This window comes from Protobothrops mucrosquamatus, unplaced genomic scaffold (genome assembly GCF_001527695.2).
Source record: "Protobothrops mucrosquamatus isolate PMUCROS unplaced genomic scaffold, P.Mucros_1.0 scaffold3894, whole genome shotgun sequence".
Taxonomy (NCBI): Eukaryota; Metazoa; Chordata; class Lepidosauria; order Squamata; family Viperidae; genus Protobothrops; species Protobothrops mucrosquamatus.
Window position 1 is genome coordinate 53604 of NW_015389841.1, and position 27092 is coordinate 80695.

General features: G+C 39.7%; 1 protein-coding gene across 1 annotated transcript in view; it reads left to right on the forward strand.

The window, feature by feature from the left end:
* The window catches only part of LOC107298339 (breast carcinoma-amplified sequence 3-like), a gene marked incomplete at both ends in the record, with an annotated part of 65082 nt that extends 38624 nt beyond the window's left edge, over positions 1-26458 (forward strand). Inside the window, one exon of the mRNA XM_015827716.1 lies at positions 26308-26458. Coding sequence (XP_015683202.1) covers positions 26308-26458 — 151 coding nt within the window. The remainder of the gene's footprint in view (positions 1-26307) is intronic.
* Between the last annotated feature and the right edge of the window lie 634 nt (positions 26459-27092).

Here is a 27092-nt window from a genome sequence, read left to right on the forward strand (position 1 = left end):
GGTCTGGCCTAGGGAGAATTTTTAAACAGGGACAATTCTTAATTTAATTTTAACTAATCATACAGCGAAAAAATATTTGGTTTTTAACAGGTTTTTATGGGGGGATGATGTTTTAAGTGTTTTAATATGCTGTAAGCCGCCCTGAGTCCTATAGGGAGAAGGGCGGCATATAAATCCATGTTAAATAAATAAATAAATAGATTTGAAGACTTGTGGACTTCAACTCCCAGGCTGGGGAATTCTGGGAGTTGAAGTCCACACATTTTAAAGTTGGCCAAGCTTGGAAAACCCTGCCTTAAGCTTTTCAGGTTAAATAATGCAGCAAGTCATGTCCCTTTGGACTTCCTGCACTCATCCTGACCCCCATCGGATGCAATGGAGTTAAAAGTGTCCCTTGGCTTGTGAATTTCACCCATCCTGCTCCACTTCCTCCTTCAGCTCGTTTGTTTTTTTGGAAGCGAACGTTGAATCGAGACCCCCTACCTATGGGTCACTTATTAACAAGCAGGAGTGTTCTCCGTTTGCACAATCGCACACCGTATCTTAGGTCAATAACTCGCACGGAGTTTACAGACCTTTGCGAATCACGAAACCGGTTGTCCCGCATGGAAGGCCAAAGTCAAGTGTAAGGATCTGTTCTGAAGACAAGCTTTAAAAAAAAAAAAATCCGCCGTCCGACACCCTGGCATGTTTGCGCGATGGCTCGGAGCGATAAGAAATGGCCATTTGGGGAGAAATGAAACCAGCCAATGTTCTCAAAACGTTCCCTGCTGCTTTTGAAAACAGCCACCCCTAAAATGTCAGCAAAAAGCAAAGTGCTACCTGAGGCCAAAGTGTACTTTACCGATGGCTCTTAACTGTGACAGTGATTTATGCTGTTTATGTGTGTGTGTGTGGGGGGGCGAAGCCTCTGGATGTTTAAACTACGAAGTGGAAAAAGAAATAATCTGAAAACTTCCTTGTCTTCCATGTGTAGGAAGTCCTCCTCAAAGGGGGCCAAATTTACTTAATAATAATAAAGTTGGAAGGGACCTTGGAGATCTTCTAGTCCAACCCCCTTGATCAGGCAGGAAACCCTATACCATTTTGAACAAATGGCTGTCCAGTCTCTTCTTAAAACCTCCAGTGTTGGAGCATTCACGACTTGTAGTGGCAAGCTGTTCCACTGATTAATTGTTCTCACTGTCAGGAAATTTCTCCTTATTTCCACATTGCTTCTCTCCTTGATGAGTTTCCATCCGTTGCTTCTTGTCCTGCCTTCTGGTGCTTTGGAGAATAGCTTGACTCCCTCTTCTTTGGGGCAGCCCCTGAGACTGTCTTGCTTGGCAATAGAAATTTGGGGCACAACTGAGCCCCAAATTTCTGTTGCCAAGAGAGATAGTCGTTAAGTGAATTTTGCCCCCTTTGACGACATGTCTTGCCACAGTTGTTAAGTGAGTCATTGCATTGTTAAGTTTGTAAAAAGGTTGTTAAGCGAATCGGATTTCCCTCTTGACGTTGCTTATCAGAAGCTCACCTAAAGGGATGCCATAATCCCAGGACACGACAGCCGTCGTGAATATGAGTCAGTTGCCAACGCCTGAATTTTTGATCAGGTAAGGACGGGGATGCTGCAACGGTCGTTAAGGGTGAAAAAGTCACGTTTTTAAGTGCCGTTGTCACTCCGAATGGTCCCTAAATGAGTTGCTGTAAATTGAGGACTGCCTGGATTGAAAAGAGAACTAAGTCCTTTCTTACTTACCCAGTAATTTTCTCCTCCACTGAGCGGATAAGGAAAATGAGGATAAGGACGATTGATTTATATGTGGGACGTGGCATGTCTTGGTCCACTTGAGCATTTGGAAATCCTGTTTCGCTTTCCTGCATGTCTTCATCACAATTTATTGGATAATGACCTCAGATATCCTTATCATTAGTTTAATACTATTACTAACTACTACTACTACTACTACTACTACTACTACTACTAATAATAATAATAATAATAATAATAATTTGAATGTTCAGTTGACTGAGGTTCATGTTTAATGAATAAAAAAAGATAATAATAATAATAATAATAGTAGTAGTAGTAGTAGTAGTAGTAGTAGTAGTAGTAGTAGTAGTAGTAGTAGTAGTAGTCTCTTCTTCAAAATTTCCAGTGTTGGAGCAATCACAACTTCTGGAGGCAGGTTGTTCCACTGGTTAATTGTTCTAACTGTCAGGAAGTTTCTCCTTAGTTCCAGGTTGCTTCTCTCCTTGATGAGTTTCCATCCGTTGCTTCTTGTCCCACCTTCAGGTGCTTTGGAGAATAGCTTGACCCCCTCTTCTTCGTGGCAGCCCCTGAGATATTGGACGATTGCTATCACATCACCCCTAACCTAGTTTGGGTAATGAAAGGTCTGCAAGAAAACAAGCAAGCTCGGAGAGCACCAAGGATCCCTCACTGGACATCCCCAATTCCTGCAACCGTCCTTCGTATGCTTTAGCCTCCCGTCCCCTAATCATCTTTGTTGCTCTTCTCTGCACTCCTTCGAGAGTCTCAATATTTCGTTTAAACAATCTGATCTAGTGCAATTGAATAGAATAGAGCTGGAAGGGACCTTGGAGGTCTTCTAGTCCAGCCCCCTGCTCGAGCAGGAGAACCTATATTGCAGTGATGGCGAACATTTTAGAGACCGAGTACCCAAAAACCGCCCCCCGCCCCCACTCCACCTCCCACCCTGCCGGTTCTGCCCCCACCCACCTCCTGCCCCGCCTGCCCGCAGGGACACGCACCACCTCCATGGCCTGCAGATTGCCCAGGCAGCCCTGCAGCACCATGGCAGCCACACCCTCCATCCACACCTCGCAGCATCATCTGCATGCTATGGGGCGCAAGGGTGGAGTCTTGTCCCTGCTGCCTGGCTATGTCCTCGGCTGCGCTGCTATGTGCGGGCCGCACCCGGGGGCGACTCTGCTCCAGTGGGGCTGTTGGTGAGGAAGGGGCCGCAGGGGGGAGGCGTGGCTGGGGCAACAGCATGCGTGCCCACCGAGAGGGCTCCGAGTGCCACCTCTGGCACGCGTGCCATAGGTTCGCCACCACTGCTATATTGTCTCAGACAGGTGATTGTCCAATCTCTTCTTAAAAACCTCCCGTGATGGAGCGCCCACGATTTCTGGAGGCAAGCCGTTCCACTGGTTGATTGTCCTCACTGTCAGGAAGTTTCTCCTTAATTCCAGGTTGCTTCTCCCCTTGATGAGTTTCCAGCCATTGTTTCTCATCCTGCCCTCTGGTGCTCTGGTGAACAACCTGACCCCCTCTGCCTTGTGGCCGCCCCTCAGATACTTAAGTATTGGTTTCTTTCCTGCATAGTGGACATCATGGCGTCCAGTTAAGCTGAACTGTGACATGTGTCCTTTGATGGAGAACAGGACGTTTGCCTGGGACGGTCAAGAGAGAGCTGACACTCGAATTGTAACCTGCTGGACTTCGGCCCCCTTTGAGGAACTCTTCTCCTTGCAGCGATGTTGCGAAGATGGGAATTTCTTGCTTGATAGAGCCTGAAGCGGGGAGCGTAATAGCCTCCCTCCTTTTATTATCAAATGTTTTCTCAGGTCCAGATACAATAGCATGCCGGGGTTATTCCCCCCCACACACACACTTTCCTCCCCTTTTAAAAATTGACCTGTTTAAATATAATCCGCGGACCGTCACTTCATCCTGGTCACGGGTACCCAATGGTGCTCTTCGTGATATATATATACACACATACAGTATATAAAGCTGCTGGAGCATTCATACAGTATATAAAGCTGCTGGAGCATACATACAGTATATAAAGCTGCTGGCCATTCAATTAAGAAGTTAAGATTGAAAATTGATGGTGCCAACAACAAGAACAACAAAAGCATTTCCGTGTGTGTGTGTGTGTTGGGTTGGTGTGTCTCTCTCCGTCTGTGTGCACACTCCCGGGTACATAATGCATCTGTTCCCCCCCCCCTCTGCACTTTGCTTCTTAAGTGTAAGACGCTGGAAATAAAACGCTAATAACATTATTCTCCTCCTAACCTTATTCAGGGGTACTTTGTAGAACGTTGTTTGGGGGGGGGGAATGCCCAACAGCCAAAGAAACTTGCCTGTCTCCGTCTTGACAAAAGGGAATATTTGTAGCTTCTGAGTTGAACTGGGGGGGTCTCTCAGAGCTGGGTTGTTTCCTTGCAGACCCAACTTTAAAAGACTCTCAAGTCTTTTTTTTCTCCTTTTTTTTCCAGTCGAGAGATTTGATGCTGATCGCACCCGGGCCGAAACAATAATAATAATAATCATCATCACAACAACAATAACAGCAGCCTCTGCTTATTTCAGAATTCCCTTTTCTCGTGACAATCCTCTCCCAAAAGTTCATAAACGGGGGGCGCTCAAAAGTTGTCCTGTGTATGGCAGTAGAAGCCTCCTTGCATGGATAAATGAACTAAAATAAATAATATTACTTTGATTTCTCCCCGTTTCCGTTTTGGTATCATTTTTTTTCTATCTTCTTACTACTACTACTATACTATACTATACTACTACTATCTTCATGGATAAATGAACTAAAATAAATAATATTACTTTGCTTTCTCCCCGTTTCCGTTTTGGTATCATTTTTTTTCTATCTTCTTACTACTACTACTATACTATACTATACTACTACTATCTTCATGGATAAATGAACTAAAATAAATGTTACTTTGCTTTCTCGCCGTTTCCATTTTGGTATCGTTTTTTCTATCTTCTTACTACTATCTTCATGGATAAATGAACTAAAATAAATAATGTTACTTTGCTTTCTCGCCATTTCCATTTTGGTATCGTTTTTTCTATCTTCTTACTACTATCTTCATGGCTAAATGAACTAAAATAAATAATGTTACTTTGCTTTCTCTCCGTTTCCATTTTGGTATCGTTTTTTTTTCTATCTTCTTACTACTATCTTCATGGATAAATGAACTAAAATAAATAATGTTACTTTGCTTTCTCGCCGTTTCCATTTTGGTATCATTTTTTCTATCGTCTTACTACTATCTTCATGGATAAATGAACTAAAATAAATAATGTTACTTTGCTTTCTCGCCGTTTCCATTTTGGTATCATTTTTTCTATCGTCTTACTACTAGACATATTTAATCTTCGGTCCTTCCTGAGATTTCTCCAGAATCTTAACTCAGCCATAAAAGCTGCCAATATTACAGCCATGTGTTAACCTAAATAAATTTCACCTTATTACAATATACATTGGTTTTTTTGTTTTGTTTTTCCCCTGTTCCAATATAAATTATTCTTCAACAGGTCGCTTCAAGCGTTTGTCACTTAATAGCCAGTACGATCACGATAACAATAATATAAAGAAAAAAAACACTATCTCATAACATAGATTTTAATCTATTTTTTTTAAAGAAGATGTTTGCTATTGGTTGGGAAGAACAAGGAAGAGATTTTGTTGGGAAAACAAGCGCTCCTTCTATTGCTATCTTGTGAGCAAAAACACATCTCTGTGTCATTGTGCAAATTCACTTTGCATCCAATCATTGTACAACAAGGCACAAATTAATCCTTTTATTTCCCTCTTTGGTGTTTTTTTTAAAAATTCTGTTCATATTTGTAAATCTAGTTTTGCTCCAGTTCCACTGCAATTTATGAATGCTTCCTTTTTTTAAAAAAAAAACCAAACCCTATAGAAATTATGTTTTTATTTCTAACTACATTCCCCCCAAATATGTATTTCTCAGCAATTTCCTTTTAGATTATATTTTCTCTCTATCCTTTCTATAATTATGATCATGATATTTAAGAAGAGAAAATACATTGGTACAAACTAAAAATTAGAGCAGGAATGTAGGCATATAATAGACATATTTAAGTATATTTTAATATGATTATATTTAAAAATGTTTATTTGAAGTCTTTTTTTTTAACCCAGAGCTAGGAATATTCAGAAAGTATAAATAGAAAACTGATATATTTCTAAATTCCTCTGCCCTCTGAAGGCAGTGATCAGATAATAAATATAATGGTTAAACTCTTTTAAATTTGTGTTTATTTTTTTCCTCTCTCTTTATAGCAAATCTTCCAAATAAGTAGATTAGTGATAATTCTACATCTATGTTGTCCTTTTTGTTTTGTTACTTGGATTACAGAGAAATTATATTACAGGGTTTAATTGTTTTTCTGCATGCTACTCTAGTAGTCTATAAATAACAAGCAAAAACTTATAGAGTACATGGGCTCCGCCAAAGTTTTCATTCCGGCTAAGCTCAGGAATGTGGATTTTATGTGGATATTAATTCTTCCTAGGTATGATTTACTGTTTCTAACTTGTGCGATTCGGTCTGCATTCAGATTTGTGTATATTTCAGGGAGTTAAAAGCAAGTGGCTGTGTGATTGTTATAGTTTCTACAGGTGTATGCAGTACAACACAGATTAGGGTTCAGACAATCAAAATGGTTAACACAAGTTGCCGCATTTTTAGTGTTGCATTAAAACATCCCAAATCTTATTTCTGTATTCGGACAACTTCACAGGGACAAAAATAACTTTACCTAACGTTATAGGTAAGCAGAATGTATTTTAAATATTTATTTTTGAGATAATTGACGTCAGGAAAAAATAATTCTGCAACATGTGATTTTTTTCTTTTTTCTTTTTTAAAAAAAGACTTTTCTTTTATCTAATATAACTCATTCTGGTTTTTGCTGCTCTGCTAATTAAATGAATCTGATGTAGCCATTAAAATTGGTGCACGCAACATTTTACGCAAACGTTTGAGATTTCAGCGGACCGTGCTTATACATTTTAGAGGTGGAAATGTCTGTTTATTTGTTTATTTTTAAAAAAAACACATGTAACCCAGATCATTTTGGATTTTAGTTTGAGAGCAAAGAAATTTTAGTGCTGCAGCCGTCACCTTAACATATGCTGTAAATGTGCGCCCGTTTAGATATCGGAAGAAAATCATAGCTCTTTATATATCATTTTCATTTTTATACTTGATAACAAAGCAGGGTTGCAATAAAAAGGAATAGGAAAAAATGACTTTACGAGGGTTTAGAATTTTGTAATGCGTCTCAGTAATTCTCTAGCACGTAAACACTCTGTTCTTCTTTTGAAAATTTGTAAAAAAAATAATAATAGCGAGCTTAAAAAAAAAGTGGTTATGTAGGTTTGTGAATTGATGTCTTCTCTTTTAAAATGAGAAAAACAACCGTCCACCCCCCAAAAAATATTTAAAGGAATGTTTTTTTCGCTGGGATTCTGATAGGAAAGAGCAAGGTAAATATTTTGGTGTTATTTCTTGCTTCGTCTATTTTCTGTTCTATATGCTTTTCTTTTAAATATGTATTTTGTAAGCATGTTTGAAAATACAAAACAAATCAGGGTTCTTGGTTCCTTGCATAATTTTCATGCAAATATTAAACATTGAAGCTGATATTTGCCTACAAATATTCAACTTAATTTTTACTTCTGAGCAGGTACATATTGCTAGGCTGCAGTCCAAAATTTAGGTTTAATTAATGCAGCAGGAATAACTGCTAAATAACTATAGGGGTAGTATCAAGCTACCTCTGATTTCCCATTGGTCTGATTGTCCTCCCTCCAATTGTCACTGTAGTGATTGATTGATGGATGGATGGATTAAATTTTTGTGTCACCTATCTCCCCGATAAGGTAATGAGTGTACATCTGTATTTTAATAACACTCCTGGTGTGTGTAAGCGATGGGAAGGCGGGAAGAGAGGCCGTTGATACACACACACACATCTTGACGTTGCTGTACACTGCAAATTTTGCAGTTTGCATGAATCGAAGCAATAGACACAAATCTCACTTGTGTGATGTTGGAATCATCCATGTGATAACTTATAGCTTCTTCTGGATAGTATGCCAGTGGCTGTAAAATTTTGCCTGTAAAGTTCACACTGCTTCTACTCTTAATTTATCTGGGATAGATCTACTCCAGAAACATACGTATATTGATTTATTTTCTGGAGTAGATCTATCCCAGATAAATTAAATTATCCTAACTGCGACTGTGGGAACGTTCCCAAATTTTCTATCGTATTGGGACAGAATCCCCACTCAGAAGGCTTCCTGGACCCCTGCATGAAATACATCATCACAAGGGCACTACTGCCCAACGGCTAAACAATCTGGGTCCTGTCCGGACGTAGGCTTAGTCCCTCCAGTAACGGTACATACGTACATAATTCAATCCTATTCATAATTTTATTTATCACTTGTTTTTAAAAATAATTCACCGCCCTGGTGCTTTTATATTTTGATACACATTTCATAGGCTGTTTTTGTGAATTTTTATGCACTAGTGCTGTATTCGATAATGCCATACAAAATACTATACATATATACATATACACGTACGCACACACAAACATTTTATATGCTGCGCCTTTATTTATTTATTTATTTATTTATTTATTTATTTATTTATTTATTTATTTATTTATTTATTTTGTATGCTGTTTATTTATTTATTTCCGGAGTAGACCTAACCCAGATAAATTCAGTGTAGATGGACAGTGAATTTATAGGCAAAATTTTACTACACATATACATATACATATGCATACATACACACACATACACATACACATTTTATATGCGGTTTATTTATTTTATATGCAGTTTATTTTACATGCTGTTTATTTATTTATTTCTGGAGTAGACCTATCCCAGATAAATTAAGAGTAGATGGACAGTGAGTTTATAGGCAAAATTTTACTACACGTATACACACATACACACACACACGTATTTTATATGCTGTTTATTTATTTTACATGCTGTTTATTTATTTTATATGCTGTTTATTTATTTCTGAAGTAGACCTATCGCAGATAAATTAAGATTAGATGGACAGTGAATTTATAGGCAAAATTTTACTACACATATACATACATACATACATACATACATACATACATACACACACACACACACATATTTTATATGCTGTTTATTTATTTCTGAAGTAGACCTATCGCAGATAAATTAAGATTAGATGGACAGTGAATTTATAGGCAAAATTTTACTACACATATACATACATGCACACACACACACATATTTTATATGCTGTTTATTTATTTTATATGCTGCTTATTTCTGAAGTAGACCTATCGCAGATAAAATTAAAGTAGATGGACAGTGAATTTATAGGTAATATTTTACTATACATATACATAAAAGGCATACATATAAACACATTTTATATGCTGTTTATTTATTTATTTTATACGCGGTTTCTTTATTTCTGTGGTAGACCTATTGCAGATAAATTAAGAATATATGGACAGTGAATTTTGCAGGCAAAATTATCTGTGTAATAGATTAGTTATTATATGTAGATATGGTGGGGGAAATGCAAACGGTATCTATCTATCTATCTATCTATCTATCTATCTATCTATCTATCTATCTATCTATCTATCTATCTATCTATCTATCTATCTATCTATCTATCTATCTATCTATCTCCCATAAAAGTGACTCTGGGGGGTGAACAACAGAGGGTCATGTCTGGGCAAGTGATTTAGCCCGTGATCATTCAGAGGAAGCTTAAATACACCCAACGGTAGCACAGGAGTAATTTGAAATAGTCATAATTAGCAATAAGGCAGTCCTAGACCATCCGAGGGAATAAATAGCTGCCGTTATGCGTGGAATCAAAATTCAGGCCCAGGGAAGCAGCCTAATCCAATTTGATCATTAGTTGTAATTTTGTAATTTGATGAAGTGGTTTCTCATCCTCAAAAGCCTCGGCCGTAATAACCTTGTTTGTTTTTAAAGGAGCTATAAACCCCGGCTACTTCTCTGAAAGTTGTAAACATAACAAGTTTCCTTTTTGAAAAGAAATCCTGGGGAAGGAAAAATAATAATAAAGTCAGAGCAAATCTGTTTATCCCAGAATATTTTGTAGTCTGAATCGGTGAGGAAGGAGAAGAAAAAAAACAAAAACATTTTGACATTCTGTAAGAAATATATCAGAGAGAGGAAAGATGGTTTCCCCCCCCCCTCCTGGACATTATATTTTTCCAGGGCTGCACCGAAAAAACTGTGGTTTTACTTTGTGTGCGTGTCTTTATTTCATGCTGTTTGTTAATTGCATTTTATTCTTTACAATTTTGTTTGTGTTTCACTGGTAAGCTACCCAGAGAATTGCAGCTATTGGCCATATTACAAGTATTAAAAAATAATCTTTCTCTTGCGCCCCTGTTTCAAAATCTTAACTTCTTTTTTTTTTTTTTTTTGAAAATTTTATAAAAGTTTTACAATATAATTCCCCCCCTCCCCAGAACCCACCCTTCCCGTCCCCCCTCCCTCCCCCCCACTTCCCAGAGCCAATCACAGGGTTAACAATACAGTAACCATACTCTATCTAACATTAATCAACTATTAGATTAACAAATCTGTAACATCCTTTAACTCTCTTTTAAACAAATATACTAATATTAAACACAATAATTATAACATCATATTAATAATTATAAGTAAAAATAAGTGACCTATTATAACATATAAACTACATTAATACTCTAAAATTTACTCAAAAACCAAGTGAAATTTTTTAGTACCATATTTACTCTCAATGTAATCTATCCATCTTCTCCAAAATCTTAACTTCTAAACACCTGGGAAAAGGTAATGAAACTACGGGAAGACCGTGGTGCCAAATACTAAGGATAATAATTTCTTTTAAAGGTACTTGGTGCCTTTCCTTTGGAATAAAAGAAGGGGGCGAATCCCAGAGGTGCTTTTTCACCAGGCAACTGGACTTTCGTATTGTTCTTTGAAAATGTTTTGCTTCAGCTCAGCGCTGAAGAAGCTTCTGGGATGAGAAGCGAAAGATCTTCAAAGAAAAACAAGAAAGTCCAGTGGCCTCGTGAAACCGCCATTTTCCTGGGAAATAGCTTCCATAGTAGGAAGAAGCAGTGCATGCCCCTCAAAAACCTCAGAAATGTGTTCCATCTGCTTAAGAAGCTGCAGTCCTATTGGTTGAAACCCCATTTATAATTGCACTATCCTTTAATCAATCAAATAATTGTTTACGTGACCTGATCTGCCCATCATGAATGGATCTTATTTATGTAGGTTCCTCTGCTCAAGCATTTTATGTTTTAGTTGTATATTTTATTATTGGATTATTGTTTATATTAAACCATTGGATTACTATTTATTACTGAATATTTTATTTCTATATATAGGGCCCTCTGCTCAAAATTTTATGTTTTAGTTGTATATTTTATTATTGAATTATTGTTTATATTAAACCATTGGATTACTATTTATTACTGAATATTTTATTTATATATATATAGGGTCCTCTGCTCGAGCATTTTATGTTTTAGTTGTATATTTTTGTTTATTGAATTATTGTTTATATTAATCTATTGGATTACTATTTATTACTGAATATTTTATTTATATAGGGTCCTCTGCTCGAGCATTTTATGTTTCAGTTGTATATTTTATTATTGAATTATTGTTTATATTAAATCATTGGATTACTATTTATTACTGAATATTTTATTTATATAGGGTATCCTACTTGAGCATCTTGTATTTTATTTTTATATTTTATAACTACTTGAGCATCTTGTATTTTATTTGTATATTTTATAATTTGACTTGCTGTTTAGTTTAAATCATTGAATTACTGCTTATTATTGAACATTTGATTTGATTGATTTATCTATCTGTCTCCTGCTCTAGCAGGGGGCTGGGCTAGAAGACCTCCAAGGTCCCTTTCAATTCTGTTATTCTCTATTGTGTTTTTTTAAAAAAATAATTACCACTTCAGCAGTTCAGAATCTTTAGTTAACAAAAATAGAACTATCCACAGAGAAAAGGGAAACAATCTGAGGATCGGGGGAGCCCCACTTTTTGCAAGAAAGCTCCCTCTGAAGTAATTAAAAAAAAATTCTGGAAGGTGAGCAGAAAAACCAGCAAACATCAATCATTTTTGATACTCCCCCACATATTGTCAATCCCATTATTTTTCCTACTGGGAGGGCTGAGACTGGCAAGGCAGGAACTAGCAGTTCCCATGCCAGAGAAGGCTGTTTTGTAAACAGTTTGCAAGCACCCCAGGGCAAAGTCAAGTGTCTGCTAACTTGGAAGGTAGGAGAAAGGGAATCTATAAATCTTTTCAGAAGTTTATGTTATATTTTAGCTTATTAAGAAAATTTATACCGCCGTCCAACTCACTCTGAGCGACTTACAGAAATAAAAGCCCAATAGGAAGCAAATAAACCCCCAACCCTCTGTGATAACAATCAAACCAAGCACTTGATCGTTGTGTATATATTTATTTATATTTTACTTCTGAGCCAATATGTATATATATATATTTAAGAGCCGTGGCGGCGCAGTGATTAGAATGCAGTATTGCCGGCTAATTCCTCCAAGGTCCCTTCCAACTTTATTATTATTATTATTAAGGTTGACTCAGCCTTACGTCCTTCCGAGGTCAGTAAACTGAGGATCCAGATTGTTGGGGGCAAATAGGCTGACTCTGTAAACTGCTTAGATAGGGCTGTAAAGCATTGTGAAGTGGTATATAAGTCTAAGTGCTATTCTCAGTGGTGGGATTCAAATACCTGAACAACCGGTTCTCTTATTGGATGCAGGCCTGGGCCTCCGAGGCCTAGAACGGACTTCCGGAAGTGGCATCCACGCACATCCGGTGGGCCATTCTAGGCCTGGGAGGCCTCCTCCAAGACCTCCAAGGCCTAGAATGGACTTCCGGAAGTGGCATCCACGCACATCCGGTGGGCCATTCTAGGCCTGGGAGGCCTCCTCCAAGACCTCCAAGGCCTAGAATGGACTTCCGGAAGTGGCATCCACGCACATCCGAGGGCCATTCTAGGCTTGGGAGGGCTCCTCCGAGGCCTGAACTGGACTTCTGGAAGCACTGTGCATTAAGCCAGTTCTCCGAACTCAGCAAAATTTAGCTACTGGTTCTGCCGAACCGGTGCGAACCGGCTGAATCCCACCACTGGTGCTACTGCTATATACGGTTAAGAAGCATAGGATAGGAAAGGACCTCAGAGGTCTTCTAGTTCAACCCCCTGTCCAAGATAGGAGATCTTATACCAACTGGGTCAGACTGTTGTCCAGTCTATTTTTGAAAATCTCCAGTGATGGAGCACCCACAACTCCGGAAGGCAATCAGTTCCGCTGATTAATTGCTCTCACTTATATATACTCCTTACTGTATATACTTTTATATATACTTATATAAGTTTGTAAGAATAAAAATGTGGAAGAATATAACAATGGTTTAATAGTAGTAGTAGTAGTATAGTAGTAGTAGTAGTAACAACAACAACAACAACAATAATAATAATAGAACTGGAGAAGATAACAAAATACAAAGACTACAAATAGAAATAGAAAGACTGTGGCAAAGGCAAGCAAGGGTAGTAGTACCAATAGTAATAGGCACCTTGGGTGCAATCCCAAAATAACTGGAGCACCACTTGAACACCATCATCGGCATTGACAAATTCACCATTAGTCAATTGCAAAAGGCGGCCTTACTAGGAACTGCTTCCATCCTGCGACGATATCAGTGATACCGTCAAACATCCACATCTGCCTATCCCAGGTCCTTGGTAAGGATTCGATAGGTAGTCAAAAATGCCGAATCCAGTCTGAACATCTGGCTGACTGTGCGATGATCAATAACAACAACAACAACAACAATAATAATATTGGAAGGGATAAATAAGGGTCACCATGGATGAACGGGGCAGCTATATACATTTGTTTAATAAATAAATGAAATTTTATGGTCAGCTAGAGCATCTTGGAAGAAGCACGTCTTGCGAAGAGAAATTCTGGTTCGATCAGGAGTTTTGGGACTTTCCCAATCAGGAAACTCAGATCAAGAAGCAAAGCTGTACTGATAGAAAAATAACTACAGGTAGTCCTTGACCTACAACCATTTAGTGATTGGGGCTCGTGATGGCTCAGGGATTAGAGATGCTGAGCTTGGAGAGCTCCGCGCAACAGGGTGAGCTCCCGTTCCTTGCCTCAGCTCCTGCCCGCCTAGCAGTCGGAAAGCATGCAAATGGGAGTAGATGAATAGGTACCACTTCCGCGGGAAGGCAACAGCATTCTGTGAGCCTTTGGCTTATAGCCATGCTGGCCACATGGCCAGGAAAATTATCTTCGGACAATGCTGGCGCCCTCCGCCAAGAAACGGAGATGGGCACCGTGCCCTAGAGTCTGACACAACTGACAGGGGAACCTTTGCTTTTTTAGTCCTCGACTTACAACCGTTTAATGACCGTTCGAAGTTACAGTGGCCCTGAAAAAAGTAACTTACGACCGTTTTTCATCCTTACCACCGTTGCAGCATCCCTGTGGTCACGTGATCAAAATTTGGGCACTTGGCAACTGGCACGGACTGCATTTACGACTGTCCCAGGGTCTTCCTAGCTGGCTTTCGACTAGGAAAGTCAATGGGGAAAGCCAGGTTCACTTAACGACTGAAGGATTCACTTAAAACCACTCTGGCAGAAAGGTCATAAATGGAGCAAAACTCACTTAACGACTGCCTTGCTTAGCAACCGAAAATCTGAGGCTCAACCGTGGTCATAAGTCAAGGACTACCTGTACATTTTTTTTTTTGCCCTTGCCTTTGTTTATAAAGTCCTATGATAAATGAAACCTATCTCAGCCCCCATATTCTCATTTCCTTCCATTGAAAACAATGAGGAATATTTATCTGTCCTGGCTGCAGACTGGTGTCTCCCAGCCTCTTCTTCTCATCCTAATGGACCTTCTTTTTCCTGATATAGGAACTCTTCCATACCATCCTGATCCTCTCTCTCTCTCTCTCTCTCTCTCTGACATTTTCAAGGAGTTAAGATTGATTGTATTGCCGTACTTTTATCGTCCCTAAATATTTTATGATTGCCTGCAGTATTGCTGATTTGCTTCCCTGCGGGTGATCTCTGAATTTTTAGAAGCCGTTCTAGATTATTATTATTATTATATTTTTTTTAAAAAAAAAGGAAAACCAAACTCATGTTAAGGAATAAGTTAATAATTCACCGCTTAGTTTTGTATCCTCCTTCGCGTCTTGGTGGCTCAACCGTCCAAAACGAAGCGAATTGCAAAGTAATGGAATGCCATCTGGGGAAATTCTTAAAAAAACCCAAAACCCTCAACAATCGTATCTGTTAAAAATTGTTCCAATTGGGTAGATAAGATCAGTTTTTTTCAGAGTGTAAAATGAAAATGCAGGGGTTTGTCAGTGGGAGGAGGACGGTTTTGTCGTCAATAAAAACGAGGACTTCAAAGAAGCATGTTTGCTGAGATTGCACCGGAGATGGCTGTCGATCTCAAAGTGAATCGGGAAGAGCTTAAATAAGGGGGGTGGGAAATGTTACCCCTGCAGAGAAACTAAAACACAAGCCAAAGTTATCTCAGGGTACTAGAAACAAGGTTTGTTTGTCCTAGCCTGCTAATTATTATTTATGCTAATCAAGAGGCATCTTTCCTGCCCGTGGCCTGCCCTCTTCGGATGGAGTTATACATTTGAAAATATTTCGTGTCACAAGGTCCGTTTCATATTTCTGGTCCAGTTCTCGGATGAGGGATTAATTGGAGATCTTATACCTCTGCCCAGGATTGTTGTGGCTGGGGCTAGCAACTTTTTTGCAACTTGTGTTCGATTTGCCTCAGCTAACAACAACAACAACAAAAAACCCAAGACGTAGTTTCATTTGATCTGCATAGCCACAATTTTATCTTGAATGTAGGGATCTTTAAAGTTTATAGCGCTAATGTTGAGATTTTTTTTAAAAAGGTTCTGATTTTGATGCTTGAGTTATTCTGAACAAGAGGTTTAGTTCAAGGACCTGACTTAACACCATATCTCTCAAGAAGATCTAACTATATGCATCAGTTATTTATTTGGGTGGTTTTCTCTCCTAGTCTATTTTTTCAGTTTTGCTAACTTTATAAATAACTCAAGGTGGCAAAGACACAATACTGTTTCATCCTCTATTTTTTTTCTCACAACAACCCTGTGAAGTGAGTTCGACTGAGAGAAAGGGACTGACCCAAAGTCACCAGATGGCTTTCATGGCTGAGGTGGAACTAGAACTCACAATTTCCTGGTAATTGGCCCAAAGTCATCCAGCCAGCTTTCATGACTAAGGCAGGACTAGAATTCACCGTCTCCTAGTGATTGGCCCAAAGTCACCCAGCTGACTTTCATGGCTAAGGCAGGACTAGAACTCACTGTCTCCTGGAGATTGGCCCAAAGTCACCCAGACAGCTTTCATGACTAAAGCTGGACTAGAACTCACTGTCTCCTGGTTTCTAGCCTGGCGCTTTAGCCACTAGACCAGGGGTAAGCAACCTTGGCTCTTTTATGACTCGTGGACTTCAACTCCCAGAATTCCTGAGCCAGCATGGCTCAGCTTGGAAACCCCTCTCTTTCCCCTCAGCTTGGCTGGCTCAGGAATTCTGGGAGTTGAAGTCCATGAGTCATAAAAGAGCCAAGTTTGCCTACCCCTGCACTAGACCAAACTGGCTCTCAATGACCTTAAATTTAAAGTATTTTGCACATGGGGAGGGGAGTAAATCCTACACACCCCTGCCAAGACAGGTAAAGCCACCTTTTCCATTGGGGCGGCCATTTTGTTGGCTACTAAAAATTCGTTTGGGGCTTGATTTGATCAGCGACAGCAAAAGGAACTGCTATTGTCAGAAAATAGTTCCGGGTATTTGCAACTTATGTCGGTTCAATACCCCAGCTCAAGACCTAGCAGGCAACATCCTTTGTTCTAAAGGAGGGAATAGCAAAAAATAAAATAAAAAAATAGCATCATAGCAACGACGATAAAAACAAAACTCTGTATATCCCGCCATTAAGAAACAAACAAACCCAAATCAAGACAGGACTGCGATTAATTTTTTTTTTTTAGACTAATAGGAAAAACTCCAAAGCCTTCTGAACCGGGCTAAGATTTTGAGTGTTTAGTGGAGAAAGAATAAGAAAGAGAGGAGGCGGGGGGTGTTTAATATGTGGAAAGAAAGTGAGGCTAAAATTTGAAGAAGGTAGTAAAAAAAAAGTCACACACACACACACACACACACACATAGACGGGAAAGCCATCTTCCAAAGGACCAATTCAGGTTCCTCTCGTTTTGTTTTGTTTTTTTTCCTTGCACCGTCCCCCGAGAGACAACAAAACATTTATTTGTTTTGCGGCAGGATGCGGTGCAAGGGACCCTCAAGTTTTGATAGGAAAACAAACACGACAACGAGCACAACGGCAACCGCAGCCTCACCAGGTCATGGCTAGAGGCGGCGGCCCGAGTGAATGAGATGAAACGAGAAGGAGGGAGAAAGGAAAGGAAATTCTCGAGTGTCTTTTAGAAGGATGAAAACTTCATTAAAACCTCGCCTCTTCCCCCACCCCGGTCTTCTTTTTCGGCCTTCCGTCCTTCTGAAGGGCCATTATAACTTTTCAGACTACTTTTCAGCGAGGAAGAAGGGAAGAAAAAAGTGTTTTGTTTTGTTTTTCTCCTCCTCCTTGTTGTGCTTCGTCGGAGGAAAGAGGGCAATTGCACTTGAGGGCGCCCTTCAGTTGCGGGATTTGTGTAATATTTCCACAAAGCAGAAAACTGTTGTTAAGGGCCTCATTCAAACATGGCTTCCTTTTGATTTGGCCATTTCCTCTCTTTTTTCTTCTTCTTCTTCTTCTTCTTTTTTTTTTCTATTCTCCTCCTCCTCCTCCTCCTCTTCTTCCTCCTCTCCTGGAGAGAAAAGCCCTCATTTCACAACGTTGAGCAAAAGGAGAAAAACTAGTTAATGATCTAAACCTTTTAATTCTTTCAAGGGGAGCTTGTCTCTTTTAAGTGCTTTTCAATCTCTTGTAAACAGATGAGGCCTCAGCTTTTTTTTCGCCCTCTCTTTCTCTCTCTCTCTCTCTTCTTTTCTTTTCTTTTCCCCCTCCAGTTTGCCACGAAATGGTAGTTTTGTTCTTTGCTTCCCCTCTTAACTGACAGGGAGGAAGGCTGTTGACTGGATGCACAATGAGGGAAACTAAGTCCGTCCTTTGTGCAGTTTTGGCCTCGCAAGCTGGATCTGCTCTGACCCCCCCCCTTGCGCACAGCGCCTTCTTCTCGTTGTGGAGTTTGTGATGGAGGTTTTATTCGGGCCGGCGTCATTTTATTCCTGATTGATAGGTCAGAGAAAGAGATTTAATCGGCAATCTTTCAAGAGGCTCTTCGGATTTCAGACTTCACCCAGCCCTAGGAGGCTTGGAGGAGTTTAGAGTTGCAGCTTGAGGTGTGCCGTTAACAAAAAAAAATAAAAAAAAATGGGGAAGGGGATTTGCTTCCGAGAAAGCAGGTACACACGCAGGAGGATCCGCTGTAAAGTGTGCGCGACATTTGTCGTGGCTTCTCTGTTCTAGTTGTATCCGGTTGTTTGTGTCCCCTGACGAAGAAGTGAGCCTCCCTCTGTAAGAATATTAAACTTTCCTGGACTAGAAAGCAGGTTTTGAATTTTCAGCCAGTATTATGGGTGCTGTCTGTCTTTCTTTCTCTTTCTTTATCTCTTTTTTTCTTTCTTTCGCTTTCTTTTTTCTTTCTCTCCTTCTGTCTTTCCTATCTTTTTTCTCTCTCTCTCTGTATCTTTCTCTTTTTCTTTCTCTCTTTTCTTTCTTTTTTCTTTTTCTTTCCTTCCCTTTCTCTCTCTCTCTCCTGTCTTTCCTCTCCTTTTCTCTTTCTCTCTTTTTCTCTCTCTTTTTCTTCCTCTTTTTCATTCTCTTTCTCTCACACTTTCTCTTTCTCTCTCTTTCTCTCTGTTTCTCTCTCTCTCACACAAACACACAAAACACACTCACATACGAATGGAAAGACACTCACAGAGTCATCTAGCATTATCCTTCTGTCTGATTCACGTTCTCCATGAAGATGTTTTCTGTTCCTTTGCTTCAGATCTCCAAATTCCCCAGACAATACAGCTCCCTTTTTTCTTTCATTTTAATGTTGACAAGCAATTTTAGTCCACCACGATGGACAATCCAATATATGTTCTTAATCCAAGCACATTCTTTTATTCATTCATTCATTCATTCATTCATTCATTCATAATTGGTTTCCATTCAAGAAAATGAAGAACTTCTTAACTCATTTTAAGCCAGCTGCTGTCAAAGCATTTAAATCGAGTTGACCTAGCCCATTTTTTTAAGTATAGATAAAAATATATATCATGCTCTCCAACAGAAATAATTATATATATATAATTATTTCGGTTGGAGAGCACGATATATTTTTTATTTATACCTCAAAAAATGGGCTAGGTCAACTCTCTTTCTCTCTCTGTCTCTTTCTCTCTATACATAAACACACACACACAGAGTACTAAAATGTGCATAGTATAATTTGAGAGGTAGCCATAACAATGTTCAGTCATGATTATTAATACCCTAGAAAAAGAAAGATTTTTTTTTTTAATCTCTAGAGACCAGTATAAGAATAGGAGCATTGCATAAGCAAATTTAGCCTTAATATCTACACATTGCAAACATTCTAGGCCCCAATTGAGCTGCGGATAAAATGTCAAAATTGACCAAATTGTAAAAGCAAGTTCTAGAGGCAGGCAACTCCAATGAAACATCTGCTTTGAGACACACTTCCAAGCTCTTGTCCTTTTCTCCTCTTTTCCTCACATGCGGAAAATACAGTCCTCAGTTTACAACCACAGTTGAGCCCCAAAATTTCTGTTGCTAAGCGAGACAGTTGTTAAGTGACTTTTGCCCCCATTCCACATGGGGACCCGGTCTTTCCATCAAGCTTAACTACCACTTTCCTTGCCACGGTTGTTAAATGACTCACCGCAGCTTTTAAATTAGTCACACGGTCCTTAAGTGAATCCGGCTTCCCCCTTTGACTTTGCTTGTCAGAAGGTCCCAAAAGCTGAACACACGGCCCCGGAACACTGCAACCGTCTTAAGTACAAGTCAGTTGCCAAGCGTTTGAATTGTGATCACGTGACCATGGGGATGCTGCAACAGTCGTGTGAAAAATGGTCATACGTCACTTTTTCAGTGCCATTGTCGAACGGTCACTTAACGAATGGTTGTAAGTCGAGGACCAACTGTAAGAACCAGCAGTAACAGCTAACGTGACATCTGACATTGTACTTTTCAGTATATCTGTGATGAAGGAGAAACATCTCAGAAGGTGCTACAACGGGGTCTTCAAACTTGGCCCTTTTATGACGTGTGGACTTCAACTCCCAGAATTCCTCAACCAGTGTGCCTTGACTTTTTCTTCAAAAGGATGGGAAGAGTCAATTTCAGTCGAGGGTCTGCGGGTGTAAGGATCAACTGCAAGGATGTTGGGGTAAATTAAGAATTCAGAAGAAATTTAAGAGGATCTCTGCTGGGTTGAGATCAAATCCCCCTGGAATCTTAGATGAGATCAAAGCCCTCTGAAATCTTAGATGCTGCCTTCCATTATGTACAGTTACACAGAATTGGAAGGGATCATAGAGGTCTTCTAGTCCACCCCCCTGCTCAAACAGGAGATCCTATACCATTCTGGACAAGTGGCTTTCCAAGCTCTTCTTAAAAACCTCAAATGATAGAGCACTCACAACTTCTGGAGGCAGGCCGTTCCACTGGTTAATAATAATAATAATAATAATAATAATAATAATAATAATAATAATAATAATAATAATAATAATAATAATAATAATAATAATAATAATAATAATAATAATAATAATAATAATAATAATAATAATAATAGTAATAATAATAATAAAAAAGTTGGAAGGGACCTTGGAGGTCATCGAGTCCAACCCCCTCCCCAGGCAGGAACCCTACACCATTTCAGACAAACGGCTGTCCAGTCTGAATGGTTAATTGTTCTCACTGTCAACTTAGTTCTAAGTTGCTCCTCTCCTTGATAAGTTTCCGTCCATTGCTTCTTGTTCTGGCTTCAGGTGCTTTGGAAAATAAATCGACCCCCCCCCCCTCTTCTTTGTGGCAGTCCCTCAAACATTGGAACACTGCTATCCTGTCACCTCTAGGCCTTCTTTTCATTAAACTAGGCACGCTGACTCAGGAATTCTGGGAGTTGAAGTCCACAAGTCATAAAAGGGCCAAGTTTGAAGACCTCTGTGCTACAGCAATGTGGGCTTATCCATCGGATGTCCAGCCTTCCTTTTTTTAAAAAAAAATTGGCTCCATTCTCAGAATTGGCCAGGATTTTATAAATAATTACATAAGGATACTTCCAGGAGAAAAAAAAAAACACAAGCTGGCAATTCCATCCTGAATCAATCAATTCAGCAATAATAAGTCCCTCTTCCTTAATGGATCATTTTCTCAGGTAGCAAGTTTAGAATTGCAGCTTACATTAACAGAAAAGGGAGGAAAAACAAGTTGCAAAAAAAAAAAAGTGTCACGTTATAAAGTCTACGCTTCTTGAACCAGAAAAATGAAGGTCGTGGTGTTTGTTTAGAAAGGGCCCAAAGGTTAACAGCGGGAGAGCTCTTTTGAATTAAACAAATAATTTTTTGTTAGGAGGAACAAGGTCTGGGAAGAAGTGTTCCAAATGTAAGGAGCTAGTGAGGTGGTGACACCGACTAATGGTGGAAGAGAACACAGAGAAGAGGAGGGGGGGGGTCAACCTATTCTCCAAAGCACCTGAAGGCAGGATAAGAAGCAACGGATGGAAACTAATCAAGGAGAGAAGCAACCTGGAATTAAGGAGAAATTTCCTGACAGTGAGAACAATTAATCACGTGAAGTATTAATACCACTTTACAATGCCTTAGTAAGGCCACACTTGGAATACTGCATCCAGTTTTGGTCACCACGATGTAAAAAAGGATGCTGAGACTCTAGAAAGAGTACAGAGAAGAGCAACAAAGATGATTAGGGGACTGGAGGCTAAAGCATGTAAGGAACAGCTGCTGGAATTGGGTATGTCTAGTTTAATGAAGAGGAGGACGAGGGGGGACATGATAGCAGTCTCCCAGTATCTCAGGGGCTGCCACAAAGAAGAGGGAGTCAAGCTATTTTCCAAGGCGCCTGAAGGCAGGACAAGAAGCAACGGATGGAAACTAATCAAGGAGAGAAGCAACCTAGAACTAAGGAGAAACTTCCTGACAGTGAGAACAATTAACTAGTGGAACAATCTGCCTCCAGAAGTGGTGAATGCTCCAACACTGGAAGTTTTTAAGAAGAGACTGGACAGCTATTTGTCTGAAATGGCATAGGGTTTCCTGCCTGAGCAAGGGGTTGGACTAGATGACCTCCAAGGTCCCTTCCAACATCATCATCATCATCATCATCATTATTATTATTATTATTATTATTATTATTATTATTATTATTATCATCATCATCATCATCATCATCATCATCATCATCATCATCATCAGTGGAACAACCTGCCTCCCGAAGTTGTGGGTGCTCCGTCACCGGAGATGTTTAAGAATAGATTGGACAACCATTTGTCTGGAATGGTAGAGGATCTCTTACTTGAACAGGGGGATGTACATTAAACTAGAAGATCTCCCATATCCCTTCCAACTCTGTTATTCGGTTAAGAGCTAGGGGTGATGTGATGGCAGTCTTCCAGTATATGAGGGGTTGCCACAAAGAAGAAGTAGTCAAGCTATTCTCCAAAGCACCTGAAGGACAAGAAGCAACGGATGGAAATTAACCAAAGAGAGAAGCAACCTGGAACTAAGGAGAAACTTCCTAAGATTGAGAACAATTAACCAGTGGAACGACTTGCCACCAGAAATTGTGGGTGCTCCATCACTGGAAGTTTTTAAGAAGAGTCTGGACAGCCACTTGTCTGAAATGGTATAGGATCTCCTGCTTGAACAGGGGGTTGGACTAGAAGACTTCCAAGGTCCCTTCCAATTCTGTTATTCTGTTGTCCAAAAAGGACGATAGGAAAGAAGGAAGCAGCAAATGCACTTCAGTTAATCATAAATTCAGGGATTTTAGATTGTAGAATGAGGAGCTCTGATGCAACGGGTGAATCGGCGGTCATAGCAGAAGGAGCGGCAGAACTGGGGGCAACATCAAAAGAGGAATCAGCCTAGAATCTCTACGTAGCCACAAACGGGACTTCCCTTGAATTCTGTGGACCTTTATCTAACTCCAAGCCAGTGCTAACCCTTAGTTGAGAAGATTCCTGCGCATGGGCTGTTTAAGCAATAAATCAGTTTAATTGGACCTTCACATGTGCACCTGGCAGTCAATCAAGAATGATGGGACATGGGGGAGAGCGATCCGGAACATGGGTGGGGGGAATGAGAAGCAAAAGAGCAAGGTCCGTCATGCCATCAATATTATTTAGCACAGGGATGTTGGCATCCTCACAGCAGAGTATAGCAACAATTGATTGCTTGTTGTCCCCAGTGGGTGGGGAGTTCCTTCCTTCCTTCCTTCCTTCCTTCCTTCCTTCCTTCCTTCCTTCCTTCCTTCCTTCCTTCCTTCCTTCCTCCCNCCTCTCTCTGTCCATCTTCCTTTCTCTTCTTCCTCCCTCCCTCCCTCCCTCTCTTCCTTTTTTCCTTTCCTTTCTTTTTTATTTTAAATAACCAGATTGTATGAAGAAAAGAAAAGATCTCTTTGTTTTGCATTTTTCTACATTTTTATTAAATCCTGTTCGCTTTAAGAAACTGAAGGTGCAGTTAGGAAACAGCATGGCCTCAAACATTGTGTTTTCCTTGTAATTATTTGAAACAGACAGTTATTTTATCACGTTTTGTTTCCCAAAGGGACAATATTTGGAAAATGTACATTTAAAAAAAGGCCTGGGCTTTTTTGGACTGTGCAGAAATGGACAGACTTACTTTGAAAACTGAAAGTGAGAGAAGATTCAGAATACTTCAGAGCCATTTTATCAATGGCTAGAAAAACGAGGTAGAGAGAAAGGAGCTTAGCGTGTATTAGTAAGCTAAATATTGGAACCCAGACAACACGTTGCTTTTAAAATATTAAGGATTTATGATTATAAAAAAATTAATCAAATATTGTTAAAAAAAAAAAGCCTGGGCAGATATTAATGAAAAAAAAGACTTAACCACAACTGAACAATTTCCCATGAAATTGCTCATCAGATTTCTATCCAAACAGACGTGATCGGCACTCCGAAATCATGGAAGGACTAACTGGATTTCAAACTTCACCCAATGGCTTGAAGCCATTATTGCAAGGTTAAGTGTAACACCATATATAATAATAATAATAATAATAATAATAATAATAATAATAATAATAATAATAATAATAATAATAATAATAATAATAATAATAATAATAATAATAATAATAATAATAATAATAATAAAAAAGTTGGAAGGGACCTTGGAGGTTGTTGTGTCCCGTGCCTGCAGAAGCAGGCGCGGGAAGTTGCAAGAGTCCCGGGCATTTGCAGAAGCTGCCCGGGACCAGACTGACCGGCGCCGGCCTTGCGCACATGCGCAAGGCGGGAAAGGACTGCCTTGTGACTGGTGGGAATTGCCCGGGGATCGGAGAGTATATATAGAGGCTTGCGCGCCTCGGGGGTTGTCCTTGTTCGTAGAGCAGAGCAAACAATAAAGACTTGTTGGAGATGCTTCGTCTCAAGCGCCATTATTCTCCGGACTTAACAGAGGTCATCAAGTCCAACCCCCTGCTCAGGCAGGTAACCCTATACCACTTCGGACAAATGGCTGTCCAGGTTCTTCTTCTAAAAAACTTCCAGTGTTGGAGCATTCACCACTTCTGGAGGCAGGTGGTTCCACTGGCTAATTGTTCTAACTGTCAGGAAGTTTCTGTTTTGTTCTGTCCTTAGTTCATATCCTTACATGTATGTGTGGAGAACAAATAAACATTTATACCTTTAAAGATAGAAATGACAGATTCACTGCAGATATGGAAAGGAACAGAATTATAGCGTGAAAACAGGGGAAAGTGATACAGGCCAGAAGTGATATATTTCTGGGTTGAGCGTACTTCAACCCTACCGATTTTAATGGTTCAAGCACAGTTAATTCTGTACAGTCTGGCGAAGAGTAAATTGTAGCTTTTTTTTTTCTGCAATCCCAATCTTAGTTTTAGGAGTTTATTTAATAATAATAATAATAATAATAATAATAATAATAATAATAATAATAATAATAATAATAATAATAATAATAACAACAACAACAACAACAACAACAACAACAATAATAATAATATGATGATGATGATGATGATGATGATAAAGTTGGCAGGGACGTTGGAGGTCATCTAGTCCAACCTCCTGCTCAGGTAGTCCTTGACTTATAACCATCCATTTAGTGACCATCGAAGTTACAACGGCACTAAAAATGACTTATGACTTGTTTTTCACACTTAACGACTATTGCGTGATCAAAATTCAGAAACTTGGCCACTGACTCATATTTATGACGGATGCCATGTCCTGGCATCACTTGATCCCCTTTTGTGACCTTCTGACAATCAAAGTGAAGTGGGGGGAGCCAGATTCACTTCACAACCGTGTTTTACTGACTTAATAGCTGCAGTGATTCATTTCACAACTGTGGCAAGAAAGGTTGTAAAATGGGGGTAAAATTCACTAACACCTGTCTTGCTTATAAATATATCTGGAGGAATATTTGTTCGTCATATATGTGTTGTTGTTAGTTGCAAAGTCGTGTCCGACCCATCGCGACCCCATGGACAACGTTCCTCCAGGCCTTCCTGTCCTCTACCATCTTCTGGAGTCCATTGAAGCTCCCGCCTCCTGCTTCAGTGACTCCATCCAGCCACCTCATTCTCTGTCGTCCCCTTCTTCTCTTGCCCTCCATCTTTCCCAGCATTGGGCTCTTCTCCAGGGAGTCCTTCCTTCTCATTAGGTGGCCAAAGGACTTGAGTTTCAACTTCAGGATCTGGCCTTCTAAAGAGCAGTCGGGGTTGATCTCCTCTAGGACTGACCGGTTGGATCGCCTTGCAGTCCAGGGGACTCGCAGGAGTCTTCTCCAGCACCAGAGTTCAAAGGCCTCTATTCTTTGACGCTCAGCCTTTCTTATGGGCCAACTTTCACAGCCATACATTGCAACTGGGAAAACCATGGCCTTGACTATACGCACTTTTGTTGGCAGGGTGATGTCTCTGCTTTTTAGTATGCTGTCTAGATTTGCCATAGCTTTCCTCCCCAGGAGCAAGCGTCTTTTTCGTCATATATATAAGAATATAATTATTGTGTTATATAATGAATATATCTGAATGAATTCTCCTTCTGTCTCCCCTAGGTAAACTGAACAGTCAAGATTCTTACAACAATTTCACCAACAATAATCCGGGAAACCCTCGCCTGTCCCCACTCCCAAGTCTCACCGTGATGGTGCCTCTTGCTCAGATCAAACAACCCATGACTCTGGGAACCATCACGAAACGTACGGGGTAAGTGGATTGGTTTTAAGTGGTGATTTGTCTATCTCCCTTCCTTCCTTCCTTCCTTCCTTCCTTCCTTCTCTTTCTCATCTCCTTCCTTCCTTCTCTTTCTCATCTCCTTTCTTCTTTCTCTTTCCCATCTCCTTCCTTTCTTCCTTCCTTCTCTTTCTCATCTCCTTCCTTCCTTCCTTCCTTCCTTCCTTCCTTCCTTCTCATCTCCTTCCTTCCTTCTCTTTTTCTCATCTCCTTTCTTCCTTCTCTTTCTCATCTCTTTCCTTTCTTCCTTCCTTCCTTCCTTCCTTCCTTCCTTCCTTCCTTCCTTCCTTCCTTCCTTCCTTCCTTCCTTCCTTCCTTCCTTCCTTCCTTCCTTCCTTCCTTCTTCTCTCCCCAGAAAAGCCTGTTCAATATGGCCTATGATAGAGTTTTCAAAGGAATCTGAACCTTTCAATTTTTAATTATGTTTTCTCAATTTTTCATTTCCCTTACTTTTTTTTTTTTAGTTTATGTATACTTTCTTTACTCTTAGCCTGTCGTTACTTTGAAGCTTGGTATATCCTACTGAGTTATTAAAAAAAAGTAGATCTGCTTTGAATCGTTCAAAGCTTTTAAACATTCGATAACTCAGACGATTTATTCGTTTAAT